The sequence below is a fragment of the Gymnogyps californianus genome, chromosome 2 (assembly GCF_018139145.2).
Source record: "Gymnogyps californianus isolate 813 chromosome 2, ASM1813914v2, whole genome shotgun sequence".
NCBI classification, from domain to species: Eukaryota; Metazoa; Chordata; class Aves; order Accipitriformes; family Cathartidae; genus Gymnogyps; species Gymnogyps californianus.
In genome coordinates this window covers 120,255,505-120,274,937 of record NC_059472.1, presented here as the reverse complement: position 1 = coordinate 120,274,937, position 19,433 = coordinate 120,255,505, and the positions used below count along the sequence as shown (strand labels likewise).

At 41.1% G+C, this 19,433-nt stretch overlaps 1 protein-coding gene across 2 annotated transcripts in view; it reads right to left on the bottom strand.

The window, feature by feature from the left end:
* Positions 1 to 4,714: 4,714 nt before the first annotated feature.
* CPNE4 (copine 4) overlaps positions 4,715 to 19,433 on the bottom strand; it is a 250,984-nt gene continuing 236,265 nt past the window's right edge. Inside the window, exons 14-16 of one of the 2 annotated variants that reach the window (XM_050915715.1) lie at positions 14,399 to 14,532; positions 11,935 to 12,171; positions 4,715 to 5,282 (exon numbers count right to left, since the gene is read on the bottom strand). In XM_050915715.1, the coding sequence (XP_050771672.1) occupies positions 5,151 to 5,282; positions 11,935 to 12,171; positions 14,399 to 14,532 (503 nt within the window). In that variant the 3' untranslated portion in view covers positions 4,715 to 5,150. The remainder of the gene's footprint in view (positions 5,283 to 11,934; positions 12,172 to 14,398; positions 14,533 to 19,433) is intronic. The other variant, XM_050915716.1, reaches the window with a different exon arrangement.

Genomic DNA, 19,433 nt, shown 5'->3' with positions numbered 1-19,433 from the left:
CAGTAGCTTACGCTGCTGCTCTGACAGGCACTTCTATACCAGGAGGAAGAAAGGATCTAAAAATGTTAAAAGTGATACCTCCCAATTTCTAAGCACTGTGACAACCCTACAATGGTGCTTACCTTACCAAAGTCCCCAGGAAGTAGGAAAATGCTATTTATCCCCATTTTAAGGATGTGGAACCAAGGCACACAGCAAGATTAAGTGACTTGCCAAGTCATGATGGATGTTCCCAGCTAGAGAAGAGGGCTGTCTTGATGCTAGCTAGCCTTGTTGCCACAGTATGATGCTTTTCTCATCTAGCATGCTGCACAGCTGAGGTGACGCAGGATTTCACGTACCAGTAATTTGGAAGTAATACTTGGGGGTGCACACATTTTGGAGAGAAAAGTTTTAATGCTGTACTTCTTTTCTCCTTTTTAACATGATGATGCAATATCAAACCTTTTTTTTTTTTTTGGTGCATGCGGCTTTTCATGATGCTAAAGAGGCATGGCTGCAACTCTGAATGCAATCAGATTGCAAACTGCCTGCTCTAATCAGCGGGACAAAAATTCAAGTGCCTCCTGAACACAGCAGTAAAAGGCTTTCTGCACAGCAGTAGGAATTACTAGCACTTTTTTGGAGAGAAGGAAGAGAAAGAAACAGTGCCCATTACAAAATAACCTTCCTTGCCAGTCTGCTGCCTTGCGTAGTCCTCAGAATTGCAGGAATGAGGAAATGGAAACACCACTTTTGAACTGGCAGCCTTTGCAAGAGAGGTCACCTAGATTTCACCTGATCAGTTTGGAGAATCTCCCCAACTATGCAACGAAATTGAAAAAACAGAAAAAAGTGGGGGTGAGTGCAGCCAACTGATGGATTGCAGTGAATGTTGCACGCAAGTGTGCAGCTGGGCTGACCAGTATCACTCATATAGCTTTCTAATTGCTGAAATTGCCTCTGCTAAAGTGCAACTCCTCAGCCCAGGACTGCAGGTACAAGTAAGACCTATGAGTGAAGGAGGACGGATGGTGCTATAAACTGTATTTTCCTTGTGGCAAACTGGCACTTCCTGTAAATAAAGGGAAAAAACAACCTGAGAAGTGTAACCTTATCCTAGGAGTCCTCCAGCTCATCCTCCCCATTCAAAAAAATGTGAATGTAAATGTACCAATGCTTTGTGCCTGAAATGTCCATGCTATTTAGGAGTAAAGGGAGTTTGTCTAGTACCTCTTTCACTCCGGAAAGGTTGGATATAGGTTTAGATTTACATACCAGGTGTGACCCGTAATCCCAAGGAAGAAAGGTCAATCTGAATAACCAGTTGGGTTCTTTCTGGGAGTAAGCCGTGCCCTGTTTGTGCAGCTGGAGAGCCAAGCTGAAGGAGGTAGCTCTGTTTAACTCGTCAGCAAAGATCTTACTGCAATACAATAACGAGGCTCACTTAGCCACACGCCATTCTATGACAGTATTTGGTGTGTGGGTAAACCTAAGGGATGTAGTTGAGTGTTGCAGAGCTGCAGGGCTCTGTCATGCAAATCTGCTTAGAACAGGGGCCTTCCACCTGTGTATTTGTTGGAATATCACCTCTGCAACCTGCAGCGAGCCTTGGCTTAGACCACTGTTCTCCATTGCACTCAAAAGGTCTCTAACAGATCAAACTGTAAACTTTTTAGCTGTCATCAGTTGTGTACCTTCGATATTTTGAGACTAAAAGACATGTTTTAAAGCAATACTATTATAATTTCATTTTCATTTCATACCTGTAGACTCTTTCATCAAATGCTATAGAACACTATTGCTTATCATGGCAAGAACTTCACATGGCTAGGTTTTACCTTAGGGTAATAAGTAATTAGCAGTGTATTAGCGCTTTTTTTTATTATTGTAGACTTATTTTCCTCTACACAACTAAAAATACAACTCAGGTCACTGTCTGGCTCAAGAATTATGGATGTTAATGTATTTTGGGCTAACAGGGATCATTAATATCTTTGAGTATTCTGGGACTTTTGGGTTTTGAATCAGATTTGAGAGACAGTAAAAAGGAAGGCAGGATTGCAGTTGGCAGAGAAGATATTTTAGATCATCAATTACCTCAAAAGGACAAGATACAATTTATTTTAAAGGAGTTTTCAGAATTTAAAATGATCCATCAAAAGGCAGTAGAAGTTTCAACTTGCATTAAAAAATCTACGAGAGGAATTAATGGCAGTTCAGCCTAAAGGCAGAATGGCCTTGCTAAAACCCTAAGTAGATAAAACAGGAGAAAAAATTCCATTTCAGAGATATATTCATATACTTAATGATATTACCCTGCACAAAGCCCATACTATCTTATTGCACTGAGTAACTAGGAGCAATGAAAATAACATTCAAAGCCTCATTAGAAAGCCTTTACCATATGGCTAGTTTTGTTTTCTGTGCTTTCTCCTACACCAGCTCACCACACTATTACGTGTTTGTTTTACATGCCGGGATCTGTATAGATTGAAGAAGATTTCCAACTGATTTTTCAATACCTTGGAGGTGTCTTTTCAAATACCTTGAGGGCTGCTACAGAATTACTGATCTCTATTACCACTGATAATGATTTGTTTTTAAGCAGACACCATTTATAATCTGGATTGTGTGAAGTAAACAGAAAGATCTGCAGCAACTGTGACTCTCTTGAGACACTTATATAGACCGCCTACATACATGAAAATGACTGATGATTTATATAGCTCAGCATACAATAACCTGTTGATGTCTGCATTTTATGTGATGCTACATTATAGAAGCGCCTTCTAACACCTCTGCTAATGAAGAGCTGTAACTGCCCAATTCTATGTAACCATAAATACTTCAAAAATCAGTTTAGCCAAAGATGCATGTACGAGAAGAACAATTTATCTGATTCTGAATTTTTCTTGCTGAAGCTTTCTTTTACTTTCCTTCAGTCTGGCAAGTAATAAAGAAAAGGCTTAACCCCTCCTCAGCTGTACCTTACATCCCTAAATCCATGCCTCAGGGTAAAGTAATACTCTTTACGTGGTGAGAGCACCATCATGCCTCTGAGGATCTCAAATCACTTTTCAAATATTAAAGTCCCCCAGTACCATTGTGAGATATTTATGAATACATGGCAGTGACCTTCATTTTACAGATGAGGAATCTGAGGTGTAGAAAAGTTAAACAACTTGGCCAAGATTACAAAATAAGGTACTGGAGGAGCAAAGAACGGGGAGTCATTGTTTTTTCGGTCATGTGCTTTAACAGCTAGAAAATGCTCCTTCCGAGAACAGGGAAGGAAAGAAAAAATGGGGGAAATGGGAATAAGAAACTAGAGATGTTGTAGATAGTTAAGATACATTGGCAGAGTGGCGTATGAGATATAAGGGAAAATCACAGTAGCTTCCAGCTGAAATATATCCACAGAGGGGAGATGTGCAGCCTGCTGGGGTAAGCTCTCAAATGAACAGTCAGCCATTAAATGGGAATGTGGATTTGAGATCTATCAGTCGGGACATCTTCAGACAATTTATACCTATGACTAAGTAATATTGGCTGCTGTTCAATATCCGATCAGCTGAAGGAATCTTTACTAGCAAGCGTGAACGATTGCGCTGCAGGATATAGATGGAGCAGAACTGACTGTGCTGGGGAGACAGCCCCATGCATCTTGGCTGTCCCATTGCCTTCATCTTATGGTACAAAATCATCAATCAAAGCTGATCCCATGGAAGTTACTTCTAAAGGAGAATCAAGGAGCTAGAGTTCTACATTACCTGCAAACTCATATGTAAAAATACATATTTCTAAAACAAAAACCCTTGCTCACAGGTGAGATTTTCCAAAATATTCAGCACTGGCCCAAAACAGCTTCTTCTGGAACTAGGAACAAGAACGTTTTCAATTCAGTGGGAGCACAACTCGTCCAAAGCCATGCCCTTCGGACAATCCCACACGAATTATTTTTGGTCAAATTTTATCCTTAACTTCTAATAAGTCACATCTTTCACTATGGTCTTTTAGCAAATGAAGAAGCCAAAATTCAAACACTAAGAATAACAATGATCTAATTTCTTCATTTATATACATAAATACTTCAATGGAAAGATCAATCCACTGCCAATCTGTTCTTGTGTGTCCTCTTTTAAAAAAAAAAAGGTGGCTTGAATATTCTTTTGGCACAAAACCAGTTTTTCTGTCACACGCAAGTGATCTGTGTGTGCATGAAGTTAAAAATCCCTGGTTGTCACAAAATCAGGCCGTGCAAAATTTCTTTCGGAAAACATGTCACGCAAAGTTGGATATTGGGTGTGAGATTAAAAAATACAAATGAAACAAAATAAGAATTCCCAAACATAAGAGATTATAAATTTGGGTAGCCAAAATACAACCTGTTCGAAAGCCAGCCAGATTGTTCGGATAAAGTAGGCATATTTTAAGACATGCAATCCTGATGGATCACGCCCTCCAAGCCAGATCTGTTTACAGCTACGGTCTGAACCCTTCATAACAACTGAATGTGTCAGGCTTTTGAAAAATTGCTACTCAGGCCACAGACTGCGTGGGCATGTTCGGGTGCCCATGTTATAAGCTGCTAACATTAGAAACGCCCATGCTTCAGGCCAGGTATCTCTTGAAACACTTTATTACCCTTTTCTTGGAATATGGAAGTTGAAAGCAGGCAGCCTTGTGGCAGAGAGAGAAATAAAGACAACAACTGCAAAACTGTGTTGTTTTTATTTTAAACATGCAAAATACAGTTCATGCATCTGCCATTTTGAAAAATCTCTCAGTTCGTAGCAGATTAAACCAAAGACATTTTGGCTATCGACTCTCAATAAATATCTCAAAATGCTTTACAGTGTAAAGATAAGAAATTTAGCAAAATTTCAACAAACCTGTATAAAAACCAGATACAGATTACTTTTTATTTCAAGGCGACATGCTGTAATGTAAAGAGTTCACTTTTTTTTTCTGGATTTTTTTCCTCATAAAAAGTTTTCAACAATACAACCGCTTAACAGATTTAAGCCTTTAGGCTACACATGCAAAAAAAATGGTTATTTTAGTTAAAAATCACCAAAACGTGCTATTTTTTTGTTTCATTTTTAAGTACAGTAGTTGTAGACAGTAGCATTTTTCTTTTTTAATTTTGTAAAAGAGTGCAGGCAGGTTCATGGAGCTACTGTCCTGGAAGACTCGTACTCTGACATACATTTTGGTTTTATCCCTTTGCCATTGTAATAGTCCACGACTTGGTTTGGAACTTCAGCCAAAACGCTTTTTGCTAGAGCAGCTGGGGATGCCTGCGGGAAATGGTAGAAAACATAAGCGTTAACCTGTCTCTCTGCTAGAAGTGCCATGGGTTTTAGAGGCATTGGTGCCATGAGATCAAGGTAGGAAGTATGGTACAGAAATGCAAGGCAAAAAAGACTCAAAGTGAGTGGCACTATTGCTGGAAACTCATTTTATGAGTCGGTTTGGACACGTAGCTGTAGCTGCCTAAAAGTACACTAAAGCCAAAAGTGCTCTGCATGTTTTTCAGGTCCGTTTGGACTATTTTAAGTTCAGGGTAACTGAACTTCCCAGCACTCTGGGAGAGCACCACATCGCAATGAAAAGGGCTGCAAAGACTTCATTCATCAGTACTCAGCGAGGAACCCTGCGGAGCTTCAAGTTGAACATGAATGGACATCATTGTAAAAGGGACGCCTTCCTCACCATTCTGCTCTTCAGGATCTGGCATGGTGTTTTAATGGCTGGGGGAGTTTTTAATTCAATAAAAAATACTTTGTTTTCATTGGAATTAAACCATGGTCATGAGAAAGCTTCAATCCTAGGCTTTGTGGAGGCTTTAAAGCTCTTCCTGCAATGTATAAATGGTGGATGTCAACCAGACTTAAGAACCAATGACCCTGAAATGTAGAGATGGATATACAGATGGCCACTAGGTTTCGCCCCAGGCAGGGAGGAGGGCTACCCCTCAGTGCAATGAGAAACCATGCCCTCCATTGACAACACACAGTTGCTGCCTCACACCCTGACAAGACTTCATTTTAAGCAGCGGGGCCTGTGGATGTTTTGTGGGCAACCGTTACCTGCATGTGCTGCAGAGATTTTCCTCAGCCCCTGAATTCAGCAGTGACAAAACTGGACTCCTGTTCTCCCGTGCAGCCCAATAGCACCCTCTTGCCCCGTGTTTTGGATTTGCTTGTTTCTAAGTATTTGGGTAGAGCTGATTCCAAGCCCCCTGGAGCCAGCCTGCCCGACCGTGTTCCCTCTGAGCCCACCACAAAAATGCAGTAAAAATGCAAATGCTTAAACGTCAGTTTGAGAGGTTAAAACTAACGTGTTTATCTCCAGATAGAGCACACATGGATCACACATTGCAGCTCAGACGATGCACAGGAACTCAGCGGAGGCTGAGTCACATTTCTTCTGCATACCAAGTACTTTTTCCCACATTAGTGAACACTTCCCTCCTCACTGTCTGTTATATTGTCAGCCAGGTTTCAAAACTACCATGTCACAAAGTAGCTATATTGACTGTTTATTGCCCTACTCTGTTTCATGGGGAGGGATCCTTATCCTTCCAGAGTCTTAAAATTAGGCTTACATAGGATGTAAATGGTAAACTGTTCATAGGCAAGCTAATCCAGGGGTGCAGAAGGCCCCTGGGCTATTATAAATTCCAGTATCAAATGTTACAATACTACAAATACAAAGATATTGCTAGCAAAACCAGAAACAAAACTATTTTTTGTGTTTTGGTATTTTCAGTTACATACGTGATTAGTAACGAACAAAATGAACCACTATTTCCCTACTGTGACATTTATACCAAAATATTTGTGCAGGCAAAAAAGCCTGGAACATTTCTGCATGAACAAACTGGCAAAGCAGAGCCCATACTTCGTGTGACAGCGCAGTGACTGTTCTCAGGTGTTACACAGTAACAGAACCCATTTATTTTAATACTTCAAAGTGAAATGCATGGTTTTCCACAGTTGCCCTGTTCTTGCCTAAACCCGTTTTCACTGAAATCACCAGAAAATACCCCTTGGAGTCACGCAAATGGCTGATTTCTATGTTGCTATTGAGAATTACTGTTGTCTTAAGCTCCTTCCCAGTGTGCCAAAGCTGTATGTACCTTAGCCTGCCTCTGTGCCATCTTACCAAAAATACAACACTACATAAAGGGTAAAAACAGGGAGTGGGGGAAGAGTCCTGGGCCATTGCTGCACACACGAGCCCTAGCAATCAGGGAACTTCACTCTGCTCTGTCTTTAAAAATGCTGGGCACTTGCCATCAGCTTCTCTGGATCACGTGTAGTCCACATGTCTGAACGTTGGGCCAACACTCATCTCTCTGCATCATCCTCCCGTCGCCGCTTCTCTCTCTTCTGACGCCACATCCATTCTTCCTGAGCGAAGGGTCAGCCTTTCAAAACAGGCTCTGTCAGGGCTCAGAGGCACAGCTGAATCACCGCCACTTGAGGAGTCAACGGAGCTATGCACTTGAGGAGTCAACTGAGCTAAGCACTCCTTGCCCAGCATGCATGTGAAGTAAAAAGCCTTTCACTGAGGCTTAAGCTAACACATTTACTGTGCTCACAGGCTCACAGGCTACGTGTGGCCCCACATAGAGTTGCCCTGGGCTAGCTGGCTTGACTCCGCGCTTCAGTCTGAACATGGACAACTGTTGCGTTACAGGGTTTCATCATGCCGGTGATGTCTGTTGGTCCTGGGGCTCTTTCTAGTAGGGAGCATCCCAAAACGGGGGTTAGGGGTGATTTCCTGTCTGATGGTTCAGGCCACCTGCACCTTATGTACTTTTGTGGTGATAAAGCACTCTCACTTCTAGACCAGATGGTGCAAAGCAGCATTTGTAGAAGTTAGAATCAGACCCAGTAACTTCTGAGCTGAAAACCAGCCCCAGTTCAGCAGTGCTGTGTAAGAGTTACCTTCGCTGGGTTTTTAACACAGGTGGTACATTAATGTTTTGCTGTAATGTTTTCTCCACTGTTTAACCGCTATGCTTGAAGAGCATCCTAGCAATAAACACCTCAAGATGAATAGTTCTCAACTGATGGCTAATACACAGCAATCAGATCAGCCAGCAGCAGGAAAATAATCCCCTATGATGATAATCGGTGTATATTACAAATGACTGTTGATTCAGTTCTATAGCTTCACCACGCTTAATCTTTAATTACAATGCATAGTGCAAAACATTGCTCCATGCAGTGGTTAAGAGCTGTGCTTTCCACACTCGTTTGTGATATGTGTTATTAAGTCACAGTTCTTAGCCTTTATGATTAAATACAATGCAGAGTGGAATACAATCTACCTGTGGCATCAGATTTGTGCACAGTAAATATATCATGCAGCCTAAAAGCAGAGAATTTCAGCTCTTAAAATATGCCTGTGAATGGCTTGAGACAGGTGATTTTCTTCAACTACATTCCAGTGATTGTGAGTGTCACTGTTCTACAGTTTCAGGTGAAGGACACTCACATTGCTGGGGTGGTGATAATTATAGAGAGAAGAAATTCACTTGGATTCAGGGAAAATATTTTCCCTTTGTTTGTTATCTTCCCCTGTAGCGAATTGCACGTCATCCACTATACAATGGGACATTTTTTTAAGCAGTAATGATTACCTTGATTTTATCAAGCCTCTGCAACTACAGGATTTGCCAAGAATTATCACTACAATTATTATTATTATTTTGCTAGCTTCAAAGATATTCCTTAAAGAGAGAGTCAAAAAGGTAAGATGCTTCACTGAAGTACTCCTGATACACTACATCATGTAGGAGATTAAACCCCTATAATAAAGCTTTCTGTCAACATTGGGTCTTGAGCCAGTAAAATGTTGAAGTGGGTATGAGGTTTTAGGTATGTGAATAATTTTAACTAATTGAAATGTGTTAAATGCCTATATGAGTGCTGTGCACGATCAGAATCTTCTCTGAAGTCAAACTTATAAAATAAAAGCGACTCACTCTATAGGTTATTTTTACAACTTCCTTCTCCCTCCTTTCAATTTTCTCACAGGGGCAGCTTTTGGATAGATTATTTTTGATCTCTTTGGATGGATATGAGATTTTGAGTTCCAGGCTGACCTGAGAATTGAAGTAATGAAAAAAAATATTCTTTGGGTTGACTCCAAATGAATTTTAGTTTACTGTTCCAGCAAAACAAAAAATAATTGCTCACAAATAACATTTTCTTCCCTCCTTCCGTCAGCAGTAGAGGTAATACGGATTTAGGCATAAATAAATACTTGATTTATCAGAAAAACCTATAAACCTTATACAACTTGATTTGTAGTCTTTCTAAAAAGATCCTTCAACTTTTTTTTTCTACTTAATAGTTGAACAACCTAAATATCAAGACTAAACACAAGGTACATCGACAAAAAGGATGTGATTTTTAACTAAATACATCTTTTACTTAAAGCTGTCAAATGTAATATGCTGATTTATGGTAATTCTTGTGTTTGATCAGAACTGATCTGACAAAAATCTCCCAAATGTGTTAAATCCGCATTTCTCTATGGGGAAAAATAAGTTTGAATCAAAACATCACACTCATTTCTCCCATGAAAAATTATTTCACTAGTTGATGCAAAAGGCATGGTCTTTTGTTTGTGCTGAGGATAAGTAAGCCAGATAGCTATGAATGTCACTTTGTTCAGAGAGAGAGATTATTTGGGATATGACAATAAAGAAATTCAACCAGAAGTGGCTATTGTTATGGGCACTCATCCATTACACTGACATTTGTTGAAATACTGAAAGATCACAATAAACAGACTAAATATCAAGTTGCATAAGATATATTGACTTTTCTGATACAGCAAATACATTATCTACCTCTATATCTATATTATGTCTGCTACTGAGAGAAAGGGGTAGAAAAATATCACTGTTTAGCAAGAACAATAAATTTTTAAGACTGCTATCCTCTCCCAGTACTGGGAAAGTTAATCTAAAACAGCTAAAAATAATATATGCTTGTCATTTGACCAATGCTAGCAATTAAAATCACACATAAACTCACTCACAAGTTAAGACCAGAGGCACAATATATTCAGTGCCCAGAACTGCAACTGTCAGCATTAATCTATTCAATCAAGGATGATTTCAACTTTGTTATAAAATCACAAAATGAAACTAAAAATAACAAATGCAGCTGGCTTTGCCAGTTCCTTGCAGAAACATGTTTTCAACTAATTGAAAGTAGGTCTAGCACTAGCCCATAAATAATTTGCCTCTCAACACTTTTACAATAGACTACAGTGCAGCACTACGCACTTGTGATTATCTGATGAAGGACAATCACAAGCTAGTAGCAGGTCATGCTTATACTTTGTTCCAGCAGATAGGTGACTGAGTGGCACTGTCAGCATAGAAATGTATGTCTCTACAACTGAGTGGCAAATCTGCAGCCATTTGGCATGGTGTCACCAAACTAATAGCACAAGGTGAGTTTTACCTCCTATGAGGATCCATTGTTTACATAAAGGTAGAGGGAAAAGAGGAACAAGTTTGTTTCTCTTACTCTTCAGTAGAGTTTATGAAAGTAAGTAGTGCATCTAGAGCTAAGACAAATATGGCAAAATTGTATTTTGAAGTGAGAAAAAAGAACAACTCTTGAGAAGAGGAAAATAAAATGAAGGTATTTTGGAAGTAGCAAACAGAAAAAAAAATCTTCTGTGGTAAAAAAAACCCTAGAAAAACTAAAGAAATGTAAGCACTGCAAACCATATGCAAACCAAAACCAACCCAGAGTTGAAAACTTCTGTGTGACATATCCAGATCTAAGGATCACTAGCATATGGGAGTGGATTGGAAAGGGCAATCTCCTGAGGAGAATGAGTCAGTTACACTGTGGGATAAAGCAATTTTCAAATCATATATGGAGGATATACTTCCTAGACACCGAGGTGAGCAAAAAAAAAGTGTGGAGAACCACTTAAATATAACAGAAGGAATGAGGGGAAGGAAGGGAGAGAAAGATGGAAAAACAGAGGGAAAGGGATGTGATCAGCATTACAGAGGAACACAATGGCCATTCCATGCCTCCATATGGAGGAAAAGGGCCCTGAAAAACCCGGCTGTGTGTGGGAAAGCTCCTTCTGTGGGCGAACACTGTCTCTACCCAGCTGCTAAAGAAGTCCCTGGGACAGATGCTGCAATGTAGGGCAGGTGACTGAGGAGAAAAGTACATGGCCAAGGCGTTATTTCAAATTTGGCAATTTAATGCTGGGTCTGTCCCCTCCTCTCTTACAGAATGTCTCCTACACCATGCTGGGTCTGTCCCTTCCTCTCCTACAGAGTGTCTCCTACACGACGCTGGGCTCAGACAGGAACAGCTGGCTGAGGGCACAGGGAAGGTCTTAGTAACACCACTTTCTTGGTTGTGTTCTTGTACAGAATTTGGGGAAAGGGTTTGGAGGCAACGAGGATGCTGTGGGTGGATAGTCCTGCCTTTGAGAACTTAGGGACCTAAATTTCAATAAGGAAACAGCCTCCTGGTGAACACTGTGAGTGCAAATTCACAGCCATTTCAGCTGCCTGTGGAAATGAAGGGATGGAAAGCAGAATACAGTAGTCCTAACAGAACAGATGCAAAGAGAATGGAAAAGAGACACCAGGAAAAATAAGTCAGGGAGGGCAACCAAACTAAAATCAGGGAGAAAGTGGAAGTAAGGACTGGCACCACAAGAAGCACATGGATTCTGCCCCATCTCTTCCTTCCTCACCCTCATCATCTCACTAATGGAGCACATTTCATTCTGTATTCCTTTTTTTCTCCATTTCTGACACAATAATGCCATAGACTTACTAAATGTTCATGCCCATCCAAAGTTAGGCCCAGCCCCAGGGACTGTTTACTATATGTTATATACATTCACCCTTCTGCGGAATGGATGGAAAAGTCAGCTTACATGTTTGAAGTTCCTAAATGGAACAAACTGGACAATGTCTCGAAGCACAGGCTCGCCCTTGGGAGACCTCAGGATCCCATCATCACCATCCAGCATCTGCATGTCACTAAAATCAGCGTTCCCCACCCCGACGATGATGACTGACATGGGAAGGTGAGAGGCATGGACGATGGCCTCTCTGGTGTCAGCCATGTCTGTGATGACGCCATCCGTCAGAATCAGCAAGATGAAATATTGCTGAAGTTGTTGGACAAGAAGTGAAAAATTATATCATTAGTTAACCTTCCAAAGCTGCTTGCACTCTTCCAGTATAAAAGTGTTTCTGGTAACTCACTCATGGACTTTTTTAAATAGAAAAGAGCCTTTATAGTGACTCAAAGGTTAAGTGCGTTTCCCATCCAAACCTCCTCAGCTACTAATTTCTCCTTTTCTGGAGTTTAGCTCTAGTTCAGGTAATTTCCAGGAGCTGGAGGGAGCCAAAGGATGCACAGTGTAGACAAGGGGGTTTCTAGCTGCTAGGGCTGGGAGAGTCAGGACTTTGGCTTGGAAATCGGGAATAGTCCTGAGATCCTCACTAGCCCTATTTTCCATCTGCTGCACAATCACTTCTGCTGACAGTTTCCGATTACATTTTTTTCCCCTTTGGGAACCAGTGGGAGGCAGGGAGGAATGGGGTATTGAAGCATTACAAGCCTGTAGCAGAGCTGTCAGGGAGGTTATGACAGCACTTTGCAGAGGAGCTTTGCTAACAGGCAAGTGGGATGGGTGCAGCCATCTGCAAACTGGAGGGTGATCCACTGGTGCCTTGTGGGAGAAGCACCACACCATGGCAGGTCTACTGCATTCTGCAGAGTAATAGGGTCCCTGAGGAGAGCAAGGGCATGTGCAGGGAGGAATATATCCATCTTCAAATACTTTATACAGAGCCCTGAAGAGAGTTTTTTTCATGCTGTAAAGGAGAGCAAGCAATTTTGTGCTCTTGTCATTTCTTTCCCAAAACTCCAAAGCCCACTGAACGAGGATCATGGGCTATGACATATTTTCACTTGGTGATGGGGAAGAGTGACTCTCACTTGGATCCTTTATGAATTGTTAGGCAGCTGGAGTCATTTAACAAATGTGCATTAATAGGAAAAATGAACAGGTCATAGAATTTGGTCACTCTGCATGAGCAATACCACCACACTAAACATCATTAAAGTTTATGTATACACAGCTATATAAACTCAAAGCGTTCTGTTCATCACCTCCTGCCATGAATAAAACAAAACATGCAGGGAGAAAACTTTGTCTTGAAGACTCATGCTATAAATTAATTTGTTTTTCAAACAGAAAGAGGGGAAGCTTAGGTTTAGAAGAATGAAGCAACTTATTCAATATGACATACTAGTTCAGAGGCAGCACTGGGAACAGAGTGAGCCACCTCAGGATTAGGTGGGTATGGAAATTCAAACATAGCAATTTCCCATTTTAGGACTGGGACTCTAAATACTATCAAGATCCTGGAAACAGCAGTGGAGTGACAATCACAAGCCCAGACTCATGAACAGAAATGTTTGGGAACTGCTGCCTTAATAGGACTTAAAAAAAGGCTCAGCACATGAAGAAAGCTTAGAGAAAGCTCTAGGCCTGGTGATGAGATGCATGCCAATGTACAGCTCTATTCTGTTCCTATACATAGGCATTTTTCTTGCTGCAGTATACAAGTTCTCTCTTACATCCTTTACTCCCACAGCACTGCTCTTGTAAATGTTTCAGACCTCCTCACCCACATATTCTCTCCAATTCTCTCATTCTCCCTTTCTCCCATTCTGTCTGGAATGCAGGAGAAAAATAAGTCTAATGCATTTCAAAGACATACATGTAAAACACGTTCTATGCTTCAGTCTTTTAGCCCAAGAAATCTGTCATGGGTTTTGTATCAGATGCAGGCTAACAGACTTGTCTCCTGATTTCTAAAAGGCATATGATACTCCATGTCAGTAATAGCAAATTGAAAACTGTATCACTACAGTTTTCAAAGGAATGGTTGGAAAAATCCCCTAGTTGAACAAGAAAGTTTTAGTACAGCCTCTGCAAGAGACTTGAATTGAGTAGTCTGTATAGGGAATCATTTGAACTCATCTCCTTGTATGATCAACACTTTCAGGGCTTGGCCCCTAAATTTTTGTAACCTTAGCGGTGCCATTTATGTTTCCACGGTGAAGAACTGGGTGTGTTACAGTAAAACAGCTCTAAAAGCAGGAAACAGAACAGTGGGGGAAGAGTTTAAAGTTGTGACTATTGAAGCTATAAAGCTAGATACACTGCTCCAGCTGACACAGACTGAAGCTGCCTTCTGTGAAGGCAGTTAGTGAAAACTCTGAAGGCATGATTCACATACATGAAAAGGCCTTGTTTTGATGGCCTACCAGAGATCCATCATAAGACAAGAAAAAAGCCAAACACAGCATTATGCCCTTACCGAGGCCTCCTTGGTGTTGGTTTCCTCTGATGCTGATTTTGCCACCTTCTGGATGATGGGAGCAATGTTTGTCGGCCCATACAGCTGCAGCTTGGGAAGGCAGCTCTGATAAGCCTCCACAACACCTTGTATTCCTGGCATGAAAAGCCACACAAAAGGCAAATAAATGTGGAGCACATCACCAATATCATGCTTATTTAAAATGTAAATAAAAGGTGGGTTCTTAATGAATAGATTCAAAATATCACATGATTAGCAAGGACTAACAACTTCAGATAATTTCCAAGAAGCTGTCTCTAGCTGCCTTGAACCTAGTTTGTAATATATAATTCATTGTACCATGCTTCTCCTTCCCAGCAGTTTTTAATGTCTATTTTCCAGATAACAGCTTGCAATGCCATAGCTTCCATCCTTCTCAGTTCAAGGTGTAAGTGATCACTTCCTGATCACCAGCTAAGATTCGTGCTAAAAGGGTAGACACAAATTAAAAACACTTCAACACTTCTCTCTCCTCCTCTTCAGATAAATATTTATTTCTGTTTATCATGGTAGTTACCAACAAATTGGCACTTTGTACTTACAACCTAGAGCTGTCAAGGAATTCAAACATCTTTTCAAATACCTGACTCCCTTGTGCTAAGAAAATAATTTTTCAGGGTGAATTTGCATAATTGCTCACAGGTTGAATTCGACTGTGACCAAGAGCTGTGAAATCTTGGAAGAAACAGCAGGATGCTTTGCAGTCTACAGAAAAATGAGCTTTAGTCAAGAAGTTTTGATGGAGAACTAGCTATTTTTGGCTTCTTCATTTCAGGATATATAGCCAGACCAGGGAGAACAGACTTCTGCTGACACACTTGACAGATCACAGAATGGAAATTGGTGTTTTCAATCATTGAGAAGAAGGATTTCTTGAAGTGATGCACATTAGCCTCCACATTCAGAACTCTCAGCTTACCAGACCTAAAGGATTAGAGGTCTAAACTTGGAAAGAAAGTGATAGACTGAACAGCTTTGTAAAGGATGCTGAAGAATGAAATGACTTCAATAAGATCCTAAGCTAGCTTCAGTTTGCACTGAGACTAGCTCACTCATGAGATTTTACTCAACCATGTTTACAGGATATATGGGTGCAGACCAGTTACTAACAAATCACAGGGAGCTGTAATTGCTTTACAATGATACACCTGAACCTCCTATGAAAAAGTGGTGGAGAACGCAGTCTTCTCTCTTTACAGATGCCTACAAACATATTTTTCCATTGCAGTGCTCACAGACAAAAGAACACGCTCATTTATAGCTATGGTTGGCTAAAATGTAAAGTAATGTTACAAAATTTCCCTTGGTAATTCCAGTGACTAAATTACATGTTGCAAAACTGACCTTTTGTTAACTCCCAATTTTAAACCTGCTAAGGATTTCATTACATGTACTTACTGATCTTGCATGAAGGCCTCATAAATCTTCCCTAAGATGATGACAAGATACACTGTAGTTTTTTTCTTATGCATTAACATAGTATAAGATAAACCTTACTCCGTGCATTCCACACAGATTTAGTGTGGTTCATGTCAGAAAGTTGCTTTCATCTTAGAAAGAAACATGTTCTAGAAACATAATTTCTTGTTCGCTATCTCAGATTAATATCTTTTAGAAATATCTACTGTCCTTATATATCCAAATCCAACAGGATATGTGAGTGGCTTACTTTGTAGCTTACTTTCCTTGGACTCCTTTATTTTAGGTAGAGCCAATGTGCATTTTTCTTCACAATTCAACTCTTTACATTTTTAATTGGAATCCACTTTCAATAGCTCTGATGAAATACAGTGTATGCATATATATATGGGTTTAAGATGCATGTAAAATGCATGCATGTGTAGAAGCATTCATTCAGATCAGAGTTTGTCACTTACTTTCTTCCTCTGACAATAAAGACTAAATATTAAGTATAAGACTATAAATATAATATACTATAAATATACTAAATATAAGGCTATAAATACTAAAATTTTCAAGAATGGAAATGGTAACAGGGGAGGAAAGGTGAGGATATCCTTATTTTATGAATTCCAGTGATCTTCATATCAATACACAGTCCTTATTCAATGTGGAGTGATGTTTCCCACTAGCTTGTGCCAGCAAAAGCTCACTACTTCCACAAGGAAAGGGATTTCATTCCTCAAAAGCAAATTAGACATGTACTTTTTATATTGGATCCAACCTCTGTTTCCTGGTTTAAAGCAAGATACTCCAGCAATTTTCCTTTGTTTTCTGGCAAGTATGCTAAATATTACAAGGAAAAATAGTGTGGCCACTAAGCACTTTATCTCCCTCTCACTCTTGCATCCTCTCTCCACATGACATGCTGGTGTTACTGCTCCCTGTGTCACCTAATACAGTGAGAGCATCTAGAAAACATCACAGAACAATTGGCGGTAGGAACTAATCAAGCATCCATAACAGGCAGGTGATGAGCAAGCTGCAGCACATGATTAAACAACATGTTTTCTGGTCTGTCTCCTTTTCTTGCTTTCATCCAGATGGATATTATTTTTAAAAGTATCATTTAGGACAAAGAAGTGCTTTTTATATCTCATAGATGCATGTGCGAACACTGCAAAATTTCTTCCCTGGCCTTCTTTCATGCTACAACCATCTTTTTATGTCTTCTTAGCCCTAAAACTCCTTTTAGGTCATGGGTTAACTTATCAGATAACTGAGTCTTATGCAAAGAATCGAATAAAGTTTAAATACATAACAAATATTAAGTGACATAAGCCAAGGCAAGGCTCATAGAGCAGCTCCTTTCTTTTTTTTTAACCTCCTCTCATTTCCATTGTTACGTTTTATTTTGCATACATAGTATGGTCTGGATAGTAAGTTCTTTACTTGCAGAGGGTTTGTCTGTCCAACCTCTGACCTGCTGGTGGCACTACATAGATGTGACAGCCTTTTCAATCAATACAAATCATTATAGAACAATGTCAGTGCGATAAAAGAATTAGCCTTGGACTCAAAAGAGGAAGCAAAGGGGGGATAAAAAAAGTATTCTTTGCATGGACTGCTAGGGCTTTTTTCTGAGGTATGCAGAAGGTCACAAATGTCCAGCATTTAGACTGGGAAACAAAGTTATATTTGAACACTACGTGCATAAATATGTTATCACCTAATGCTGACCATTGTTAACTGAGAGGTTTTAAACAGATCAGGCCCTGTGTAGACGCCAATGTGTCTGTGTTCAGAAGCAGGCGAGCTAACATTCTAAAATATGATGGTCCAGACAAAATTCTGAGGTCTGTTTTGCTTCCCCATCTCATCCCCACACCCTCAGTGTGACTACAATCTCAACTTCAAGCTGGCTCACAAGCTTGCAGGCACTTCTAGATGCATACATGTAATTTCTCCTTCTTTCAACTCCTTAAAAGCAATGTAAAAAGCTGTGTGAACACATCAAGCAGCTGTAGGACTTATGCCCAATTACATTTCAAGCCTATGACTTGCAGAGGCTTGGGCAGTCGAACAATCCAAGCACAACAACACAGCAGGAATGCCCACTGAACCGAAAACAGAGGTCTTCCATTTAAGATGCGTGAAGTCTGAATTCGTTTAATGTCTCTTTCCTTTGAATTGCTTGACCTCTCTTCTTTTCCTCAGTTTATTTCTTGGCATCTTAATTCTCATCCTGAACATATTCCGCTGACCATGCCTGAAAGAAAGCCACTAATAAGCCTGAGAAGGGCTGAAAGGAGCAGCTAGAAAATTTGAACAGGAAGAGCATTTTGAAACACCCATTTCAGTGTTTGGATGGTAGCAGAAGGATAAGGGAGAATAACAACCTGTGGATTTTAGACAGCAATGATCATCTGACCAGGACTCTCAACTAAGTGTTACTCTGGGGTTACTTGTTAGACTGTTTAGAGATTATTGTCCTGTTATTCTCTTCTACAAAATGTGTGAATTGTGGCAGGAGATTTTAGAAAGACAGCATCAGTCACTGCAGACCTCACTTACAAATACAAGTGTATTGGGTTTGCGTGGCAAGGTTTTGGTAGCGGGGGGGGCTATAGGGGTGGCTTCTGTGAGAAGCTGCTAGAAGCTTCCCCTGTGTCTGATAAAGTTAATGCTAGCGGGTTCCAAGACGGACCCGCCGATGGCCAAGGCCGAGCCACTCAGTAACAGTGGTAGCGCCTCTGTGATAACATATTTAAGAAAAGCAAAAAAAGTTACAGGGGGGTGGCAGTTGCAGCCAGAGAGAGAGCGGAGTGAGAAGATGGGAGAGAAACAACTCCGCAGACACCAAGGTCAGTGAAGAAGGAGGGGGAGGAGGTGCTCCAGGCGCCGGAGCAGAGAGAGAGATTCCCCTGCAGCCCGTGGTGAAGACCATGGTGAGGTAGGCTGTCCCCCTGCAGCCCATGGAGGTCCATGGTGGAGCAGATATCCACCTGCAGCCCGTGGAGGACCCCACGCCGGAGCAGGTGGATGCCTGAAGGATGCTGTGACCCCGTGGGAAGCCCGCGCTGGAGCAGGCTCCTGGCAGGACCTACGGACCCGTGGCCCCATGGAGAGAGGAGCCCACGCTGAAGCAGGTTGGCTGGCAGGACTTGTGACCCCGCGGGGGACCCATGCTGGAGCAGTTTGTTCCTGAAGGACTGCACCCTGTGGATGGGACCCACGCTGGAGCAGTTCGTGAAGAACTGTAGCCCGTGGGAAGGACTCACGTTGGAGAAGTTCGTGAAGGACTGTCTCCCGTGGAAGGGACCCCACGCTGGAGCAGGGGAAGAGTGTGAGTCCTCCTCCCCCTGAGGAGGAAGGAGCGGCAGAAACAACGTGTGATGAACTGACCCAAACCCCCATTCCCCGTCCCCCTGCGCTGCTGAGGGGGGGGAGGAGGTAGAGAAAATAAGGAGTAAAGTTAAGCCTGGGAAGAAGGGAGGGGTGGGGGGAAGGTGTTTTAAGATTTGGTTTTATTTCTCATTATCCTGCTCTAATTTGACTAGCAATAAATTAAACTAATTTTTCCCCAAGTCGAGTC